The sequence below is a fragment of the Vespa mandarinia genome, chromosome 12 (assembly GCF_050613455.1).
Source record: "Vespa mandarinia isolate Hongniang chromosome 12, ASM5061345v1, whole genome shotgun sequence".
NCBI classification, from domain to species: Eukaryota; Metazoa; Arthropoda; class Insecta; order Hymenoptera; family Vespidae; genus Vespa; species Vespa mandarinia.
The window spans coordinates 821,787-844,931 of record NC_140821.1 but is presented as its reverse complement, the minus strand read 5'-3'; the positions used below and the strand labels follow the sequence as shown (position 1 = coordinate 844,931).

The 23,145-nt window shown below is 33.8% G+C and overlaps 1 protein-coding gene and 1 non-coding gene across 7 annotated transcripts; both read right to left on the bottom strand.

Moving 5' to 3' along the window:
• Nucleotides 1-184: 184 nt before the first annotated feature.
• On the bottom strand, nucleotides 185-23,145 carry dom (domino helicase). 6 transcript variants are annotated; one of them, XM_085660630.1, is made up of 33 exons: nucleotides 23,011-23,145; nucleotides 20,658-20,866; nucleotides 19,781-20,480; nucleotides 19,229-19,357; nucleotides 18,156-18,370; nucleotides 17,732-18,058; nucleotides 17,224-17,434; nucleotides 16,891-17,108; nucleotides 16,688-16,825; nucleotides 16,493-16,583; nucleotides 16,059-16,246; nucleotides 15,886-15,987; nucleotides 15,226-15,541; nucleotides 14,962-15,136; nucleotides 14,685-14,871; nucleotides 14,243-14,379; nucleotides 13,948-14,134; nucleotides 13,549-13,867; nucleotides 13,383-13,463; nucleotides 12,909-13,166; nucleotides 12,366-12,679; nucleotides 11,983-12,275; nucleotides 11,527-11,899; nucleotides 11,254-11,450; nucleotides 11,049-11,163; nucleotides 10,621-10,971; nucleotides 10,238-10,459; nucleotides 4,908-4,943; nucleotides 4,367-4,535; nucleotides 3,783-4,273; nucleotides 3,419-3,703; nucleotides 2,148-3,341; nucleotides 185-2,065 (listed from the first exon to the last, which is right to left on the bottom strand). In XM_085660630.1, the coding sequence occupies exons 1-33, from the start codon at nucleotides 23,018-23,020 to the stop codon at nucleotides 1,736-1,738; spliced, it is 8,568 nt and encodes a 2,855-aa protein (XP_085516756.1). In that variant the 5' UTR covers nucleotides 23,021-23,145; the 3' UTR covers nucleotides 185-1,735. The 6 variants fall into 6 exon arrangements, with proteins under 6 accessions (XP_085516756.1, XP_035738524.2, XP_035738517.2 ...); XM_035882631.2 differs by lacking the exon at nucleotides 19,229-19,357 and having other exon boundaries at nucleotides 186-2,065; XM_035882624.2 differs by lacking the exons at nucleotides 185-2,065; nucleotides 2,148-3,341; nucleotides 3,419-3,703; ... (1 more) ...; nucleotides 4,367-4,535; nucleotides 4,908-4,943 and having other exon boundaries at nucleotides 6,125-10,459.
• LOC118448951 (small nucleolar RNA snoR639/H1) lies at nucleotides 17,519-17,655 on the bottom strand. Its single transcript, XR_004840281.2, has one exon. It is a non-coding gene; the product is annotated as a small nucleolar RNA snoR639/H1 (small nucleolar RNA).

Below are 23,145 nucleotides of genomic sequence, written 5' to 3'. Positions count from 1 at the left end.
GCTGTATTAATATTTATTTTTTGAATAAATTGTAATTATATAGAAACTATGAATAAAGATCTAATAGATAAATTATACATACGTTTTCTACGTAGAAAAATTTGTTTAACAATGTTACGTACCGTAATTAATTTAATAATTACAATGATATATCTTATGATTTTCTTCTTTTTCTTTTAATAATTAAAAATACAAATTTAATCCCCAACCTGTCGGCTTACTTATGAGAATTTTATTTTAATTACTATAATACAATAATTATACATACATGTACATATATATTATTGTTACAATCTTATTCAATTCTACGACGATTCTAGTACAAACATCGCATCATCGCGAGCGACATACTTAAGACTTAAATCCTATAGGTAACTGATCCATGTACAGACGCAGTAAATGTACGTTTTTTTTTCTTTTTTTCTTAACTTTTTCTCATTTTACGCGTATTCGTGAATTAAGCGTATTCTGATTTCAGGTTGTATGCTTAGAAAGCATCACGCGATCCTTTATATGCGATATAACATAGAAAATTGTTTATCTCACTAGGGTCGCGTTATAAAATGACTTTTGACCACATTCATTTTGACCTTATAACTCGTATGGCCGTTCTCTTTCCTTTATGACTTTTTCCTTAAGAAATTTTGCTTTGTTTCTTATCGAGTTTATATAATGGCATATTATTGTACAGCAAATCAGAGATAAAAATATTAATAATTAACAATATATATGTATAATCATGCGACAAGATTTCTGATTTTAATCAACGTCGGCAACAAAAGACCACGATATTTTATTGTTAGAACACTTATAATTATCCATATCCATCACCACTTTTATTACGTTTGTTGCCACAATTTTTAGTAAAACTCATTGTCATGGTTTATACCTTATTTTTTTTTTTTTAACAATGTACACACAATGTTGTACAAATTACAAAAATATTTACTACGGATAAAACACTAATAATAATACACAATAAAACCTTTACTGAATGACAGCAAACGTAAATGTCTGTTCTAAAAAGATAACAAAATGAAGTGTCAATTAGTAACGCCAAAATTAACATATTATCGTAAATAATATTTCAGGAAATGCTTTTTACACATATAACGGCAAATTAAACAACATTGCACAAGAATGTGAACAATTCAATTTACAATTTATGTTATTATATGATAGAAATCGGAAGCACTTATGTATACAGAATCATTTATTACCATAATTCGTCGAAATAATTTTGAGGTTTTATAGATGATTAATCTAACAAACAAAATATTTATATCATACACATTTATGCGCCTTTGTAATGTTTCAAAGCAAAATAGAAATTAAATTTGATATTTTTTTCTTAATCATATTAAATCAAAACTAATATATCATAAAAGAATTAAAACGAATAATTATAATGTACAATTTACAGTCAAATCTATTTACTATCTTCGTAGAAATCAATTCATTACCATCTACAAATCTTTCAAATCACTTATTAACTAATATTCACATACATAATCGACGTTCGCTTGTGTATCCACGGGTAAATTCATTTTGTAGGAAAATCGACAAATCATAAAGCAACATATTTGCAGTTCAGCGTGGAATGTGTTTTTGATTCGCGAATTATAGTAAATATTGAATAAACAATCGAACTTAAGTTCTACTATAAAGTTGAACAATTCGAACATATATAACTTCTCGCCACAAATATATAAAAAATTTATATTTACCAGCCATGTTATTTCGGTTGAGTATCCTGTGTCTGTTGTGGTTGTTGTTGCTGTTGCTGTTGCTGTTGTTGCTGCTGTTGCTGTTGTACTTGTTGCGGATGAACAGGATGTGCAATAGTTTGAAGTCTAACTTGACTGGAACCTGGACTTCCCCTTGCTGTCGTAACAACTGGTTTTCCTTGAACCGGTGCTGCTTGCCTTAACTGTGCGTTACTGGCAGTTACTACTTGAATTGTTTGCTTCAAGGCAGCTGGAGCTACTGGTATAACTCGAGTTTGCAAAGGAGACTTGGCTAAAACTACTTGACCTGGCTGTGAAACAGTTTGCCCCGTCGATACCTATAATTCAACAATAAAACTCAAATATTTCGTTATTGCGTATCAACGATATATTATTGAATGGAGAGATTAACGAACGTACATGTGTAAATTGTTGCATAGCGGACGGCTGGACGTGTTTCATTACTTGTTGAATTTGCTGCATCGTCATGGTAGTTGGTAAAGACTTTTGTTGAACTATCAGTTGCGTTTGTACCCCACCTTTAGCAGTGACTTGAGCCAATTGCGCAACTTTTTGAGCTGGCAATTTTCTCTGAGCGATAATTTGAGGATGAAGAGCTAGCTGTCGAATTTGCTGCGGCGTAGCAGCTCTAACACCGGTCACATTAGCTGCTTTCACCAAAGTAGCTACCGGTGCACCGCTAGCTGATGTACCCGTTTGCTGAACTTGCAATCCAGTTTGCGCAAATATTTGCGCCGGTGTAAGCCCCGATTGAGTAGGTACTTGAACTTGAGCTACCGCTTTAGCTTGTTGCTGTAAGGCCTGTCTCTTTAGTAAAGCTGCCATTTCAGTTTCCGAAACTGCTCTTGCTACAGTTTGCTTTCCAACATTGCTTTGAGCAGCAGTCGCGGCAGCGATACCTTGTTTCATTAATGTTGCTCTCTGCTGTGCTGCAGCGGCAGAAACGGCGACTGAAACTTTCTGACCACCGACTGCTTGTGCCTGCAATACCTTCAATTGTTGCTGTCTCAAAAGAACTTGTTGTTGACGATAATATTGAAGTTGAGCAGCTGTCAGTGTTTTACTGCCAGATGCTGTGGCAACTGTAACACCGACTATTCCTTTTTGTGCCGTCACACCTGTAGAACTCTGAGCGGCTGATACTAAGCCAGCCGTAGCTAACCTTTGAGCTGCTTGAAGATTAGATACGCTAACGACAGTTGGAGTTGCTCTTACGTCTTGCATAGTTAACGTTCCACCTTGTCGCGTTTTAACAGTTGTAGTGACCATCGTCGTGGCACAAGTTGTGACACTGCTCATAGTCGTTACCGTTTTTATAGACGTTAAAGCATTCGTTGTTACAGTAGTCACAACTTGTGCCAATTGATGCACTTGAGGTGGTGCGGCATTCGATATTGTCTGTTGTGATTGTTGTTGTTGTTGTTGTTGTTGTTGTTGTTGTTGTTGCTGTTGTAATTTGATTTGCTGTTGTTGCTGTTGCGCCTGTTGTTGTTGGACTTGCTGTTGCTGTTGCGCCTGTTGTTGCTGTTGTTGCTGTTGCTGTTGTTGCAGCAAACGTGCTGCCACTTGCTGTTGTTGTTCCGCAGTTAAAACCTAAATAACGTGTTAATGATGATTTGTTATATTAAATAAAATATTAAAATAAATCAAATAAACTTGATGATACTAACAGCGTGCTTTAATTTTTCCTTTGCTATTCTATCAGCTCTTCTAGTAGCAACTTCTATCGGTGCTAGTGGATTGTCATATTGAATGTGACATTCAGCTAGAACTGCTGCATTCGTAGGATTCTTCATCAAAGGATTCACTAATAGAGGTTTAACGGTAGGTGTTCTTTTATTGGAAACAGATTTAATAGTTTCGAATCTCTGGCAACACATCATTGTAAACGAATGATTTTTATCTTGATTGTATAACTGAGATGTTCGCATTGGTCTATTAGTTTTACTTTGTTGCTGTAAAGCAAAATATATAGAATATAATAAAATAATAAAATAATCGTTTTGTCATATCACGGAGATAACCGAAATTTACCTCCGAAACTTGAGGTATTTTATAAACGCCTTTTTGTTTCTTTTGTTTCTTTGGCGTCGTATCATAAAGAAGCTTTCCTTCCTCTCTAGGAACAATCACGGATTCGTATCGATTTTTACATTGTTTAGGTGATCTGTATATTCGTGAAGTGTTATTAACGATATCAGCAACCAAATCCCAATTTGGTGTATGTCCAGGAGATAATATCATCAAATTAAGGGGCAACCCTTGATATACTTGAATCGCTTGCAGCAATGCCCAATCTTCGTGTATCATCCAATCCAATATATGCTGTTCTTGTTCTACAGAATTTTTTGCCATGTGGGATGGTTTTATACCAGGCATTGGTATAGTAGGTCTTACAATTTCACGATATTTGTGAAGCTTCATATCTCGACGAATTTTCATCATGGCTGGGGAAGGCCTATCAAACAGAGATCGAGGTGCATAGACTGACTCCTCTTTATGTCGCATCTTGACTGGACGTCGTCCTAAATGAATGATTTATTAGCGTTAACAATATTTATCTTTGACGTTACGTTTGCAAATATTTTTAAGAATGGAAATTATATTAATATCCTTACCATCTCGTTCATTTATTCCAGCGTCAGTTCTACTTCGTTTTTGTTCTTTCTTAACATAGATTGGAGGTAACTGTGCCTCTGACATTGGTGTATTTTCATACAAAAATCCCAATGAATAATCGATGTAGACGTCATTGTCTGTAGTAGGAGGAGTTGGTGGACACCACATCTGTTATAAGTAGAGATTGAAAACAGTTATGACATCGGTTTCGGTTCTTAAAATAATTATGAGAACCGAAAAAATGTTATAACTGTTATGGATATAATGATTCTTAAACCACGTCGGTTTTAGTTTTGTATCAGTACTTATACATATTTTCTTGTATCAGTTTTTATTTTTCTTCTAAAATATAACATTTTTTCGTTCCGCATAACTGTTTTAGACAGAACCGATATAATAATATTTTAAAACAGTTATTTAAGTAACTGTTTCAATCTCCGGTTTATAAGTATTATTACTCAAATAAGTAATAATAAAACAAACGTATTATCGTAACGTGACATGTGATACAGATTAATACTAATATATTTGTTTACTAACCGGCATTGGCTCCATTGTGTCGTCTGACAACCATATCTGTAAGACAGGAAAGCATAATCATCAAATCAACTGTGATGCATAATTCTTCGTTGGAAAAAAATGTTAGATAAATCTGTATATATGACGAATATATATATACATATAAATATATATATATATCTTTCTCTCTGCGCACTTACCTTACCTTATAAAACTTCCTGATTATATGTATTTTGCTTTTTATTACATACATCTTTTGTTCTAACTATCACGAATATTTTTTTTAAATAAGAGCGTACGCAAAACTAAACTTTCTCTTTTCTTCTATTTAAATATAAAAGTAAAAAAGAAAAAATGAATTTCAATAAAATCTAGGAAGAAGAAAAAGGAAGCTTGGATATGTAATTCGCTCAAAGGCTTGTTCCTCTTCTATATCAAAGAAAGAGTATCATCTCTTTAAAGAAATATTTTAACGTGAGAATCTAGTTCAACCCGTACGCTTGTCAATGTGCCTGCTTATATCTTGGGTGACTCCAAGTTTGGAATGGCAAAGGCAGTGTTTTGGTGCCATTTTTCTAAACTATCATATTGGAGCTCTTTCTATGCATGCTACCATCTAAAAATAATAACAAATATCTTTTCTTTGCCTTTAAATGTGCGGTCATGACAGCCTTGCCACACCAAACCGACATTAACGAGAATGCAAGAGAAGAAGACGTTTTCGTAGAGAGCTGGAGAGAAAGAGATAAAGAGAGAAAGTGAAGGAGAGTAAAAAATAGTGAGAAAGAGATAGAGAGAAAGCGCGCGCGCGATATATATACATATATATATATATACATATACATATACATATACACATATATATATATATATATATATATATATATATATATAGAGAGAGAGAGAGAGAGAGAAAAAGACAATTTACTTTGAAATATATTATATAAACAAGCACACTGAGAGCAAGTTTGACACCAAAACGGAACTGAACCTTTGATCGAACAGACTTGGAAACGCACCAAGAAATAAGAAAACACATTTTGTTAGCTTTTTATTTCGTAGTAAGGAATACTTTGTTTATTTTCCTTTCTCGGACTCACTCGATCATACAAAAAACAGGCACGCAACTTAAGTATTACACTGGAGGAGAAAAGGGCATATTGATGAACGAATAGTCTTACAGCTAAGATATAATCAGGTCATCACACCTTGCCGATTTATGTGTGGCGCAAGGTATATTTCTTTTTTACGAGAGCAGAAGTACGGCGCGTTTTCCTTAATAATCATGACCTCTAAACTCTTTCTCATTGCGTTTAGATTCGACACACCTTGGTTTTTTTTTTTTCTTTTCTTTTTCATGGGCTTTTGTGTGTCCCGAACGCCGTTCAATCTAAAAGCTACACGACACAACCAGCTTTTACTGTGTCTAATATATATATATAACTAATATAATACAATTGTGTTATGTGTGTGTATGTTTTTGTGTGTTTTTGTTTCCTGAATATTCCACTTAAACATTATCAATGTATAAATTACAATGCCACCGTACGAACGTTTTTTTGAATCTTTACAATGCAGGGCACAATTTACAATACTAGAAAATATTACATGTGTGCCCTCAAGTAGATATAAAAGAAGAAAGAAAAAAAAAAAAAAGAACATCTTATATACTTTCAATATACATATATATATATACAAGAACTATATTCGAACAAAGAAAGACCGAAGAAGGTGTAGTAGAGTAGTAATAGTAGTAGTAGTAGTAGTAGTGTAGTAGGAGAAGAAGAAGAAGAGAAGAACAGAGCTTGACCTTTCTCGTACTTGTAACGCCACCGATATTTTTTCTGTGCCATTCGAAAGGCATTTTTAATTTGCGTACGGCAGATTTTATGTGGACTAACATATATACAAAAAATGCACTGCTAAATGTTACAGCAATAATAAAATTCCAGCGAGACTCAAGACGATATAGTACTACCGCTGAACTTATCCATTGTCACCTCTTGTTTAGAGGTAAGAGGGGGAGGATTAGGAGACTGCAATCGAATGGATTTCTTCGATGGCTGAATTTGTATCTCCTCGTTGTCAAAAGTCTCTCCAATTTTACCTTCTGCAGGGGTGGTCTTAGTCAGGGAGGTCAAACGCGTACGTTTCATTTTTTTCCTTGTCCTTCTCGAGGATTCCGTCGACGTATCGTAATCGGACTCATTGTTGTCTATATCGACTAAAGCGATCACAGCCGATTTTAAAGAAACTTTTTCCGCATTATTCTTTAATGCATTTGCGTTTACAGTTTTGTTAGAATTAAAATAAGTACTGCCCACGTTAGACGTCCCGTCCTTTTGCGAAAGAGACGTCGATCCGCTAACATGTTTTATGTCGTTCTTCAAATTCACAGAGACATCCGATAATCGTGTCACGCAATGCTTGTTCGACAAATCAGAAATGTTGTCGGAATGTTTCTTCGACAATTTCGATTCGCTCGTCGTAGAATTCGTATTCTTGCTATTAATTGTTTTCGAAATATGATTGTTTCTCGTATCTAGAGTAAGAATGGCTACGACTTTGGCGGTTCGTTGAGGTTTTTCGGAGGAGAAAGTCAACTTGATTTGCTCGTTCTGCTGTGAAAATGTTTCTTCGGCGAGCGCATTACCATTCGTATCTGTGCTTAGATTGTGCTCGCACGTTTTCTGCTCCTCCGAGGCTACTCCTTTCATTGACAACGATGTTTCCGTTTTCCGAATGTGTCTGCTACCTCTTAATACGGGTGCTGAGGTGGAAGGTGTTTTTAAGCAGTTTAATATGCCGACCTGTCCAGAACGAGTCACCCTGGATACTTTTTCAATAGTAGGCACAGGTGTACCCGGTCGATGCTTATGATTACCACTCGCACTTTCACTACTACCAACTACTTTCTTTTGAACGGTTTTAATTTGTGCAGTAGACGATAATTCGTTGCTCTCTGCGGTTGATTTCATAGGTGGTATGGATCTACTTCTTCGAAACACTACAGGATTTAGAAAGCCATTATTGTCCAGGGACGATTTCGAGCTACGCGTTGTTGGTTTCTCATAAGCTTTATTACCAGTTTGTTCCTCGTTTCTAGTCGGTGAATTAATCGCGGTAGATCTAGTGATCGGCCTAATTGATTTTAAATCTGACGATGGTGTCCCCGGTCGACGTCTATGAGACTTTTGCAAATTCGAATTTTCTATCGCCGACAAAGACATTAATTGATTGGCAGAAGATCTCGTGATTCTACTACAATCCGAAATAGACTGCGAACAATAACTATCAGAGATTCGAGACAGAGTTATTTTTGCAATTGGAGTTTGAGAGTTAGAAACAGAGACAGTACGACTAATTTCTTGTTTCGTATTCTTTTTATCATACGATGAAATTTCCTCGAGTTTTATATTCGATGTATTAGATGTTACTTCCGAGTCAAGACTGTTGATAGAATTTTCTAATAACATTACGGCTTTTGCACTGCGCGTGGTTACTCCTGGAGTATTATTAGATATATCTCCTGATTTCCATGGTTTAGATTTAAATTCGGTATTTGAGCACTCTTTGTACGATTCTAAATTTATTTTCTTAGGTATAATATCCGATTTTTCGAAGTTTGTTTCTTTATTGGACAATTCATTGGTTACTTCGTTTGTTTCATTCGTCGGAAGGGAATCGTCTAACGTACTAACAGTAGAAGACAATTCTAGGTGATCGTCATCTTCAGTTTCTTGATTCTTCACGATCTCGACATTAAATTTTTGACTAGAATCAATTGATATCACAGAATTCTCTGTAACAGATTCATTCACCAAATCTTCGGTTTCCATTGAATTATCGATACTTCGAAACGTTGCATCCGAATCGACACTTCTATGCTCATCCGGTAAAGACGAATTAGATTCCTTTGAATAGATATGAGAATCGTTTTTACCTTCATTATCTACGGTCACAGGATCAGTTCTATTTTCATTTTGTACATTCTCATCGTACGAAGAAAATGAATATGGAAATAATGTAGATTTTGTAACAGAGTTAGGCGTTGGACACGTCGATTTATCATCATTGCTCGAATATAACGATGAAGAATTGGATTCCGATAATATAGAACAATTTGATTTATCAATCATTTCTTCCGCTATAGCTTTAGAAATTACTGGCTCATTGGATTCTACGGTTCGTTTTATATTATTTAAAATCACGTTTTCTTCTATATTTTCAATAGACTGAGTAGTAGATTCGTTAGTGGGATCCTTAATCTCTAATTTATCTTGCCTATGTAACATGATATAATCGGACGACTTATCAATTTCAATCAATGAAGAAGAATTCTTTTCCTCCGACGTAGAATCCATATTGGAAGCTTCCGAATTTTTTTTATCATCCATACTAATCGAATTATCACACGATTCTAATTTAACTTCAGTTATATTGTCAGAATGTTTCTTCATTATTAATGACGAGGACCGAGTGGAAGAAATTTCTTCGTCGATGGTTTCATTATTTGCGAGTACCTTCATCATTTTTGAATTAAAACATTTCTCGACAACCACACTACATTCATACATCTGCAAAGTTGCTTCTTCGTTATTTGAAATAGACGCCGATTTTGAATGTTCCGATCGAATGCATATTTCAGTTTCCGACAACAACTCTTTGTCTTGAAATTTCAATGAATTTTCATCCTGCTGCAATTGGCATGATAAATTCGAAAAATTATCTTGACAATTCAACGTAGTCTTTTTATAACTCTCCTCGATAGACTTAGTCGCTTTCACTCTATCCTGATCATCATCAGAATCATTTGATTTTTTAATCGTATTCAAATCACTTTTAATCTGTGACAAAGAGGAAGCAGAGGTGGTCACATTCTTTTTAAGATCAAGCTTATTTCTTTTTCTAGGTCTACCTCGACATTTTGGTTTAATCCCAGGAAGAATCGGACTTACATCGAGAGTCCATAAATTAATCTTTACGTTCCCCCTAGATCTAGTTCGCGGACTGTTTAAATCAAAATGATTCTGATCGCATGGTTTATTCGAACGATTATTACGTTTAGGATAAGATCCTCGTTCTGAATCGTTTCGATTATCAGTCTCCTCCTCTTCGTCCTCTTCGTCACCTTGACTTTGACTTTCCGTATGACTGGATTCCTCATCGAGACTATCCTCTACAACATCTTCCTCCTGAGAATCCGAATCAGATTCTGTCGTAGTTTCTGTTTCGCTCTCAGAAGATTCTCGAGTACTTCTACTATTTCGTTTACGCGAACCTCTCCTCCTCCTCCTACCTTGCGGAACTTTCTTATTAACTAATTTCTTTGAATTATTAGCACTATTAACCTGATTCTGCGCGTCCTCACGTCCAAAGGTCAGGGGTTTCTCATCGTCATCAGCCAGTCGCATCCGTCTTTCCTCTTCTTCACGAAGCGCACGCAAACGATCCATTTCCCATTCTTTCTTTTGTTCTTCGAGTTCGCGTTCGGCAGCTGCCAATTGAGCGGCTGAAAACGCTCCTTCGGATTCTTCCACGAACTTCATCGCGTATCGTTCAATTGGTGTTAACTAAACACGAAAATACTCGATGAATTTTGATTTAAGAAGAACTTCAACTTCACTTCTCCTTTTTTCTTTTCTTTTTTTTCTTTTTTTTTTTTTTTTTTTTTTTTTTTTTGGCATAAGCTATATACGAATCGAATTACGAGATTATTTATGAATTTATTTACCTGAGACACTAAATTCTGTACTTCTTGTTCTGCTTTGCTGAATTGCGTATCTTCTTTATCAGCATCGTCAAAAGGTATATTCTCATCAAACTCTGCTAAATCTGCAACTGCCTCAGCCTTTGCTGTTTTAGCTGCTTGAACGTCAAGATCTTCCTCAGCGGCGGCAAGAGCACTTTCAAGAGCGCCCATTGCCATTTTATCTTCAACATGCTGAGATAAGCTGGGTACTTGTGCAATCGAGGAATCCTTATTCATAGATTTTTCTCGATCTTTCTGTTCGAGTACTTCTGCCATTCTGGTAGACGCATCATTTTCAGAGTGATCGATGTTAAAGAGATCTTGAATAGTAGACTGTAAAATACGCAAAAAATTAGGATCTACTAAAAATGATTGATATTTTTATGAGTTCACAATGACAGATTTCTTACACTCTTAAAGTAAGCTGTTGTAAAGTTTCCGCCTTCGATAGCAAGATCCCCAAGTAATCTTTTTTGATTCGCTTTTTTCAAAATATTTTCCTCTACAGTTTTTTCACTTACCAATCTGATAATAATCAACACAAAACACCGTCATTTTTTATTATTTTAATATTTATCTTTATAACGATTCGATTAATAATAATATCAAATTTACCTGTAGATATGTACGTCGCGCGTTTGACCTATTCTATGGCATCTATCTTGTGCTTGAGCATCCATCGTCGGATTCCAGTCACTATCATAAAATATAACCGTATCTGCTCCTGTTAAATTTACACCTACACCACCGGATCTTGTTGATAATATAAAACAAAATATTCGTTTGTCGCCGTTAAACCTTTCCATTAGAACCTGCACGAAATAATTTTACATAATGAGACAAGATTGAAAAACCAATTGACCAATTTACACAAATAATCGAACATACCTGCCGTTGATCTACTCTAGTAGTGCCGTCTAAACGCAAGTATATATGACCGTGGAAATTGAGAAAAGCTTCCAATACATCTAACATCCTAGTCATTTGAGTGAAAATGAGGACTCTGTGATTTTCAGACTTTAATTTTCTAAGAAGAAGATCCAACGATTGTAATTTTCCACAATCATATTGTATTAATCTAGGCTCAGGGAATTGGGTCATCATCGAACTGGTCACCGGATGAAATAATTGCATTTTTGGTGACAAATCGTGTTGTAACTCTATCTGCATACGACGCTGACTCCAAAGCTTATGCGGCGGTGGATGAGAAACGTGGAAGCGCGGTACTGGTGCACGTACAGCAGGAACGTAAACAACGAACCTTTAATTTAGAAAAAACAAAAAAAAAAAAAACAAATTTATTTATATGCCTATGATTTCGTTCAAACATCAATAAACGCTTGCCTTTCAAAAATTTCTATAAGTTCTTCAACAATTTGTTCTGTACTTCGAATTGCTTCTGCTAATGCTTCTGTACAGGAGAAAAATTGCTTCCGTGTACGAATAGGTATCTTTGCTGTTTCACAATGTACAAGACCGTTGTGCCAACGACAGGCTGTGGATGGTTTCCCAATTCTCAACGCGGTAAATAAATCTTCACCGTATAAAGGACAGGCTGCGCATCGCCTTTCATTAATGTTTGCCAATAAACGAAGTTTCGCTTGTCTTCTTTGCTTTCGTTCTTCTTCCAATTGTGGCTGTTAAATGAAATGAAATAAAATAAAATAAAATAAAATAATTCATAAATTATATTCGGATAGATGTAATAATATCGTACGAAGATTTACCAAATGAAATTCTGATTTAGGCTGTTCTTTTGCTTGTGCCTTTTCAGATTCTTTTTGCGCGTGCCTCGTGATAATACCACAGCGCAATGTTTGTTGATGGGTAGTTTGTCCGTTACCAGCAGTCGACTGTCCTTGAGATGCAGCAACATTCAGAGGTGGTACTCTCATTACTGGTCTCCCACTAGTACCGCTCGTAGTCGTAACGACTCCTCCAACGACTTTATTTACTGTGGTCGCAGAAGTAGATAGGCCCATTAGAGATTTAGATAGAACTGTTAATCGTTGTCCACTCGGCGTCATTACGGGAAATGAAACTGAAATAAAATAACATTTTTTTATCGATATACTGATAAAGTATACTATATCATTAGCTGACAGTATAAAAATGTGCGGCGTTTATAAATCATAAATATTGCAATGAAATAAAATGAATTTTTAATGAAATCAACGAAGACACATATCATGCAAAGTTATTCCACATTATCATGCGCGTTTCCGAAATTATGTGATTGTCAGTGGGAGATGATCACTCTTTTGACAAACCTGTGTTAGTATTTTGTTGATTTGAAGTCAAAATGATATGTCTACCAGTAGAGGTTTGAACCAGCTGTGCAAAACCGGGTACTGGTATTCTCTGGACGGAATCACCTTGTTTGACTGTAACTGTCTGTGTAGCCAACCTTTGCAGTCCATCACGAATATTTGCATTCCCAACTGTAATCCTTTGTGCATTCATAGATGCTGTTGTTGATGTAATCGTTGTACTTTGTGAATTATGTGCCAATGTTCCAACAGGGATAGCTATTAGATACATGGGACTCATGTAGAAAATTTAAACAAAGCTAATAATACCAATATTATTGTATTCTGGGTTCTAGAATGCTTATAAATAGGGAGATTATAAACAAGCTGGCCCGAGAAATTATTCTAGCACCGTTGCAAACATGATTGACAATGTAACATACAATCATCGATCGACGATGCACAAAAATATTTTAAATGTTCGAATATCTATACCTTTTACACTGCCTTGATGTTGAACCAACTGAACAGAATATCCTTGCAGTTGTTGACCACCTGCGACTCGCAATGTTACTCCTTAAATGAAGAATTTACTTTTTTTTAAACTTCTTTACGAGCACAATATTTATATAAAGCCATATAAACGCTACAACAAATTTACCTTGACTTGGAGTACTTTGATTATTCAAAGATTTTATCAATGGTGACGTGCCTACTCTTGGTGTTGGAAGTATACCAGCTAAATTTTTAACTTTAGTTTGGGCTGCTTGTGCAGTCGATGATTGTTTAACTTGATTCGACAATCTGACATTGATTTTAATTTTTCCAGAAGGACATCTAGGAGGTGGATCCGATTGACTATCTATTTCTTCTATCAGTTTTGTAGGAGTTTGTAAGCGTTTTATTCGATGTGCTCCAAATGCTGCCAACGTAAATTCCAGGTCGAGCAATAAAAGATTTAATGTGGACAGGTCAACATGCTGTAAAATATATAACAGAACTGTAGAATTCTTTTTTTTTAAATTTGTATATGTACGATTATACTAATATAAGTATTTACTTTAAATGGATCATAATCAAGGGCATTCCATACTAATGAAGCTGTAATAAATTCTATTGCTTCCATTTGAAACGGCGAGACTGTAGGTCGGACTTCGAATAAGTTTGGATGATTGCAAACTTTGCGCAATTGCATCAATACGTTGATAACACTTAACAGATTTCCACTAGCCAAAGTTTCCTTCGTCCTTTCGACATAAATTTAAATTGATCAGTGTTACTTAGTACGTAAAGTATTTATATTATGTTTTGAGAATGAAAATATCATTATCAAATGATTCAAATAAGCTACCTACTTGGCCCTAGACATGAAATCGTCGTACAAGTATCTCTGCCTTTTTGACAATCGACACATGACAACATGCTCGTACTTCTTTGGCAATTGTTTTTCTACTTCAGTTTTTAATCTTCTTAAAAGAAACGGTCTCAGTACCTAAAAAAAAAAAATCGAAAATACATAAGCAATAAATTCGTACGAGCAAAACTAGGAAAAAAAAAAAAATATATATATATACGTGAAATGTACAAGTTATAAATGTTAAAATATTGTTTCTCCAGACAGGATACGTATGCCATATAAATAAACCACTTTTGACACGCGAGTTTTAATGGAGAACTTGTTTAATATCTCGCTATTTTTAAGAAAAAAAACACACAACGTTATAAAATATCACGTGTCTGTTGTCGGTAGCGAAATTTTTGTATAAACAGACAAGTGCAAAAATAGTACGTACAGACCTTGTGCAGACGACGAATAATATTCTCGTTGTACTCGCTATTTCCTTCAATCATTCCCGTAACTGGATTACTGAACCATTCCTTAAATTCTCTATGAGATTGAAACACATTTGGCATTAAAAAATGCATCAAGGACCATAACTCCATTAAATTATTTTGAAGAGGCGTTCCCGTTAGTAATAATCGCCTAAAATCAAATACAAAGATACATCCCAATGTACTTGGATTAATTCAATTTAAACATAAAAACATATTTATTCTCTACTTTAATATTCACCGTTGCGTTTGAAAATTTAATAATAATTGCCATCTTTGTGACTTGAAATTCTTTATATTTTGAGCTTCATCTAAAATAAGGTACTTCCATTTTTTTCTTCTAAAACTTTGATGATCTTGTATGACAAGTTTATAAGATGTAATACATATGTGAAAAGCGTTCGGTTTCGTCCACCCTGGGATATAATTTCACAAATAAAATCTATAATATTTCTACTTGTATAATACAATATTATTACTGTTTGTATAAATTCTTCTTCATTACCCGTTCTTTTTTGTTTTCTCTCCTTTTGTGTACCATAGTACGTTAATATCTTAAATCCTGGACACCATTTTTTACATTCCATTTCCCAGTTAAGCATTACAGATGTTGGTACTATTATAAGATGGGGGCCCCAGTTACCCTTTTCACAAGCCAAATGTGCCAATAATGCAATAGTTTGTATAGTTTTTCCCAAACCCATTTCGTCGGCTAAAATACCATTCAACTTCCTGTCGTACATAGTTACAAGCCAATCCAATCCGATGTGTTGATATTCCCGAAGTGAATGTTTTAGAAGAAACGGGATTTTTGTAACAACCTATAAACATGAAATATTTATAAGTACCTACGTGTTAAAAAAATATAAAAAAAATATGTAAATAATAAAAATAATAATAACAATAATAATAATAAATAAATAAATAAACCCGCGTTGTAAAAAAAAAAATAACAGTGTCGTGACTATCCTTTAGAGTAAATCAATGTATGAAATTACTGAATGAGAACAAAGTCACCTATATACTTTACCCTTCCAGAAATGGTCTATGTGCAACAAAGATGCCACATCACCTTGGATTGAAAGGGTAGTAATGATACTTTATTTGTATTATACTATATTAACTCATTAGTAACATATTAAATATAACATAACAAATTACTTACACAAGTAGTAAGCAAAGTATTTCCCTTGGGTTGTATGCTTTCTGCTAAAGCTGCAACATTATCCATTTCATTGTGGGCATCTACATGATCTGCTTCTGACATCTAAAGTTAAATATGACGTATAAAAATAATTTATTATTAACTAGACAAGATTAAAATATATGAATAATAACCTTATTATCACACGATTTTTCAGTAGATGGATCTTCAAGCAAAGATTTTAGGCCTACATCTGTTTCTGTATCACTATGAATTTGCGAATCTTCTCCAGCTTCATCACTTTCATCACTTTCGCTCTCACTACTACTCGCTTGCTCTTCATTTTCCTGTACTTTTTCTTGATCTTCTTCTTTATCAGAATCTATAAAGGTTATACATATAAATTTATTAAAAATATTATATTTCAATTATGTTGAATATTAACGTATTATTTTTAATTTGTAATTAATCTCAGACAAATGCCTCGAATTACATCAAGAAAAAATAGGATTGAGTATGAGTACCATAGCTCTCACCATCAGGATTGGTATAATTATCCTCATCGATTATAAAAAAGAAAAAATTCAAAAGATATAATACTGAATGAGAAAATTAATATCAGAGTTACCTTGAGCATCATCTTCATCCACATCCATTGGTACGTTCGACATATTACCATATTTAGCCATAAGTTCGTCAATGGACATTTCATTCTCTGCCTACAAATATATATATATTATATATATATATATATATATATACAGTTTAATAAAAATAAAATCTGATTTTTTTTTTTTTTTTTTTAAATCATGCGATAGTGAACCTTAAGGTCATCCAACTCCTGTTTGTGATCTGTATTTTCCTCTAATTTTTCTTGTTCCATTATGGTATCTTCTTCGTCAGAAGACTCATCAGATGCAGCAACAAAATCAGTATCTCCGTCAGAAGTTTTTTCAATTTCCTATAATAGAAATTAAATTATTTCGGTTTGTTAACAATCAATCTTAAAAGACAAAAAAGACGCACAGCTTCCTCAACTTCTTTTTCACTAGGCGATAAACTCTTATTTCTTTCTTCCAAATAATTTGGCGGTAGATCTTTCAAAAGATCTTCTAAAGGCATTTCCGATTCTTTTTTCAATAATTCTACTTCCTCTTTTTGATCTACCGTCGATTTCATCTCTTCTTCAGCTTTAGCTATGGTCTCTTCATCATCATCCGAACTTTGATTTGGCTGAAAGTCTTCTGCAATGGAAAAAGAAATTCTTTTTTTTCATGTATTTTAATGTCAATAATTATACAATTATGACATCAAACGGATATAAGAATATGTTATTAGCAATAAATTAATTCGATTTACCATCAGAGTGAGATTTTCCAATTGGTACTGGCGAGGAAATACGTGAACTATTTATCGAAGCTGGGATACTTTGTGAGCCATCTGTCTTATTAAGACCTTCAGTTAACCACGTTGAATATTTTTCTGTTTGTCCTACAATGAAATTTAAATGCTGGTCTAATGCTTTTTTTCTTTTTTCTTCTAATCTTGTTTGTTGCTTGTACTCCACCAGCTATAAAGAAAAACATCATGGACGAAAGTTTCCTTAACGAAGTTGACTAATCAAATAGCCCAATATACTTGTGTAAAGAATAATTGTCCAGCATCAATATTCTTTGACGGTATAGAAATAATTAATACAGTCATACACAATATGCCGACTTTGCTGTTCCCACAACGAGCACACAATCTCAACAAATGTATATTGAAACTGTCGGCTTATTAGTGTGGGGTGACAGTATGCGCGCACTCGTCATCGTTAAAAATTTTTTAAAAGAATTAATCATAAAATTGTTAATTTTATTATTACCTTCTCTACATTTGCCCAAAAAGTTTTAATTTCTTTTGCAACAAAACTAGCAATTTTCTTGAGCCTAAGTTCTTGAGATTTTTCAGCCTTTTGAGCTTGTATAGCTTTTTCTTGAAAATGTTTTTGAACCATACGCGCACATTTTTTCGCGGCGGCTTTCTTCCATTTTCGTTCTTGCGCAAAATCGGCAGCTAGCCAAACCATTTCTTCCAATAAGTAATCCCAATGAGCCTTTGTTCTTGCAGGCTCCTGTACCTTTGGCAATCTTCTTTCGGACCATAATCCTTCACGTTGTAACTCTGCAATCCTTTGCATTACGTATGCTTCCTATAAATTAAATGAAATATAATATAATATGTATACATATAAAAATGTGTTCCAATTGTTGTTGAATTTATAAACAATCATTCAAATAATAACTTACTTGTTTTGCCTTTTCTACAATTTGTTCTTGATTATTTGTAATATCATTTGAAACTACAGAAGTAGTAGGTAATTTCACAAGCTTAACAACAGGTTGTGAAGTACTTCTAGAAGGACTAGGAGCTTTTGTTACAACTTGAGTGATAGACGTTTTCTCGGTAACTGGACTTGCGGGAGTTGTGTGTTTTGGTATTTCTGGAACTATTGGAGTTCCGCCTGAAATAACAGAAATGAATATTTCTCATGAATAAGTTACAAGAAAATAATAAATGAATATAATTTGTTGCTGTTGTAACAAAGCGCCCTTTGGTTGAGTAAATTATCTAAACAACCTTACAATTGCTTTGTATTGTTTTACCACGCCGAGTAACCATTTAAACGTATTATTTATTAAAACAGTCGTCGGGCGTGGAATTACCATACTATATATAATAATGAAGATAAAATAATTATTATACATAATTTAGAATATAAAAAAAAAATATAATAAAAATAGAGTTCTCTATAACAGCAACGTAAATAATACAGGTGAAAAGAAAAAGATGATGAAACTTTGTTTCTTAAACATACAACTTCAAATTTCAGCATTCAAATCGTATAAAATGACAAGAATCAATGTAAATCAAATTATATATGGTTGACAACATTGATAGTGCCCTTTCCCATTGTGTAATTTAGACAAAATATAATTATAATAATCATGCAGCAAATAAGAACTTTGTCAGGGATAATATAATATAATTTCAAATACTTATATTCCTGATAGCTATAAATTAAAATAAAATGAGAAATACACAAGTAATATTTTATACTTTAGTAAATTTCATAGTGATACATATATTACCTCAAATATATGCAATAATTGTATCCACCACCCGCAACATAACTAGCACCTTGGAAATAATTAACAGAATAAAAAGCACATACAAACAGAAAGACATTTAAATATTATTTTAACATAATGGAAATCAAGGTTTGTTTGATGATTTTATTAAATTAAAACACAATTGACCTCCTCAAAGTAAATTTTATGAAATATTCTAAACATCAAATGACAGGCCTACAAGTAATCACCTATAATGAGCGTGGGTGCTAGAGTAGAAGTAGGTGGAGGGTGAACGGTGACTGGTGAAGACTGTATTGCTGCTCGGAAGGCAAACACCATGCCATGGCGGCCCCCTTGAGGCCTACCTGGTACTTGTCCTATTGCGCAAATGATTTTTTATTGTATCATGATACATGTACTAAATGCTATCTGCTTTGACTAAATTATTTTCCATAATATATCTAATATATACTAAGGAATGTTATGAAAATGGACCAATGACTTTGATTTATGTAGTATTTCAATAAAACTTGTCTTGGAAATGCCACCATTTTTTATGTTTTAACGAATGTTAAATAAATATGCAAAATATTTATTATAATACCGGAGGTTATCAGTGAGGTAATACTTCGTGACATGCGAAATAAACATTATATAAGAGAGTTGATATTGGAATAAAGGATGTGTACAAATGCTTATAATTTTGTGTGCACTTATATAGGAAAAGTCAACTAATTATCATTTCATAACTATAGTTAATAATAAAAATTGCATAATTAAACACATGAAATATTCACTACCTTGTTGACTAAGTTGAGCTACAGCAGCAGGTAAAGTTGTAGATACTGCAACTGGAGTCACGCCAACTCCAGAAATCTTCACTTCTGCACTCTGGTTCGTAGGAACTGTAGTTGAGGCAGATGTAACCGGAGGTAATGAAATTTCTGGTATTGATGGCAATGGAACTGATAAATCTTCATTATTGTCTTCCGTATCTAATCTATGTTGCCTTAAAAAATGTAAATACTGTGGTGTAGGTGGCCGTTTTCTCCAAGCTTGAAAATCCATCATATTGCCACCAGCATGAAGAAAGAATAACTCTGAAGCATTCTCAGCATATTTTTCTCTTATCGCTCTCATTCTTTTCATTTTATGTTCCATAATACGTCTTCTATAACCCATAGCATCATCTGCAGCAGTGGCAGTTACTTTTTCTGTATTTTCTGTAAGTTTTAATCTTTTCCTTGCTGGTGGTGATTGCATTGAAACTTGAGAAGTAGGCGCAATAAACATGTTTCCCATAGAAGTCCGTACGAGTTTAGGGGAAGTTGCCAATACAACTTTAGTTGGAGTTTGACGAGAAGGTGATGTAAGAGGTGAACCACTTGCACCTGGTACTCCCACAGTACTAACACGCGGTGGTGTGTTACTAATATTAACAATCCTTGTAACACCAACTTGCTGAACATTTGTACTGGTTGTGGCACTACTTGTAACAACCTATAGAAAAATATAATGTTCCGATTATTAATAGCTAATACAATGAATTTTGTCAAATATATAGAAATTAAGTAAAATTTTAAGAAAAATTACATATCATTTTACAAGATAGAAAAAACCTGATGCCAATAAGTTAATATTTTATTATTATTTCTTTCATTTCTTATTCACAATTACCTGTGTAAGGCCGGGAACTTGTGAAGTAATAACAAACTGCTGCCCACCACCTGTGGTGAGTACATTGAGTCCTTGGGCTGTAGCCAGAACCTGCTGGAGACTGACAGTTTGTTGAGTTGCACCGCCATTGTTTCCCCCATTATTTCCTCCACCCCCAGAAAGGGGCGGCAAAATAGGTGCACTTTGCTTATCACTCATTACATGTGACACTATAAGAATTATTAAATTATATTGTAGAAAACTTATCTAATTGTATTTAAGTTACACATAAAAATAAATAAATAAATAAATAAATAAAAACAAATAAAAACATAAAAAAAAAATTTTTTTAAATAAAAAAAAAAAAAAAAACAAAAAAAAACAAAAAAAAACAAAAAACAAAAAATTAAAAAAAGAAAATTTGCTACTATAAAAATATTGATATATTTCAAGTTTTAAATTAAGAAATTATAAAAAGTATAGTATTAATATTTGTATAAAATTAAAAATAGAATGAACTAATTACAATAAACGTACTACATAATACATGTGATTTGTATAAACACAACAATATTATTTTTATTACATGAATTAAAACAAAAAACATTAACTTTACTAAAATATAAGAGATCTATTTAATAACTTTTATATATATATATTATATATATTATATTATATTATATACACATATGAGCATAAAAAGGACATAAACAAAACATTTACGAATGTTATTTGAACCAATCTAAACCACTTCTATCAAAACATTCACAACACAAATAAAATCACGGACGGAATGTCAACGTATTTAATTATCTCGTGAGTATTTGATGAGTATAAAAAGTATTAAATGGCATAACGTAGCATTTTTTCTCTTTTAACAAACGTATACTTAGATACGATCTTTGTTCTGAAAATAGGATAAGAGTATGGTCAAGTAGGAATGTTAATTGATTTGTGAAAAAAGCGCCGAAATCAAAATTTCGTTATGTATTCATTCATAGAGGCTCAATGTAATTTATAAAACGTTAGTACTGCGCAGAAGTGCGCGTACATTGAAAATTACGGTATCACGAAGACGGTGAATGTCTCACCGACCAACTGGTCGTCGAAAATAGCGTTGTCATTTCGAATATCGAAAGAAAGTTAAGAATACGCGAGACTCGGCACGATAAACGTTTGGGGCGTACGAGTGTTCTTCCGACGAATAAATTAAGATTTTCATTATAAAAAATTCCTAAATATCTATTTTCTAGTTGCTAATGAACAATTAAGATAAGAAATACATTATTTTTCATTCTTTTAACCGTACCGTTCACAGAGATATATTTTTTCTTACAATTGCGTCAGTGGAGCCTCGCGGCGATACAAAAGAAATTTTTCGTCCGCCATGTTGGCGTTGCTCCGATACGAGGGCGGACTTACCATAATGTAATCACAAAATTCTGCAACGTAGGTGAGCCATCCACGAAAATAATTGTCACACCCGTGATCGGCGAGCGTTAAATTGTAATTAGGTACTTCACGTAATATACGCTACATGAGCTATATCTAATATTTTACAGAACATTTTCGCTCGACTCGCTCAAGGACGCAGACACTTCTAAACATGGCGACGGCTCCCGACAAAATTTCGGTCGGGGCCGGATCAAGAGCAGCTTGCTCATGATCGCTTATAGAAGCCACGGTTGGATGGCGCTATCATGCACCTCGACCTCGCTGATTGGTTGAAACGAAGGAAACGCTTGGCAACGTGGCGTCAATGGAAGCTCACGATTGGCTACCCGTTAAAATGTTGGAACTACCAGTATTTCAAGCTTTAATCAAATCAGCAACCATTATTCGTCTTATATATTAATATTTCCTACATATTCATACTATTTTTTTTATTGAACTATTATTTTTGCATGCGTTTCTACGAAAAATTTTCGAGATCACATTTTATTTATACGATCCTTGTATTATAACTTTTCTAACTAATGCAAACACGTGTGGTGCGTGTGTGTGTATATACATATATACATATATATATACACATAATATATATATATATATATATATATATATGTACTATAATTGATCTGAAAAGGTTTTCTGTTCTTTAATAATCCTAATATAGCATTATATAGATCCATGACCATACAAGCTAACATTTTAGAATCGTAAGTATAATTGGCTGTAATATCGCGTATGCATTACCTTTTTAAGATTCTCTGCATGATATTAATTAAAATTATGATCAATTATATAAATAATACCATTTTGATTGTAAAACTTCCATAGAAATATTGAACGAATCGTTTATTGCATTATCATAAGTAAATTTATACTTTCATTGAAGATAATGTGGATGCAATAAAATGAAGTTTGTACTCACTTCTTATCATCTCATCCCGTGTTCCGGCGATACTTGGAGCTCATCCCACCTTCGAAATCTTTTCTGTTCGAAAGCACGTGCACGCGATTGCCTATCTCCGACCATGTGCATGCGTGGCGTATATAACTTTGGTGT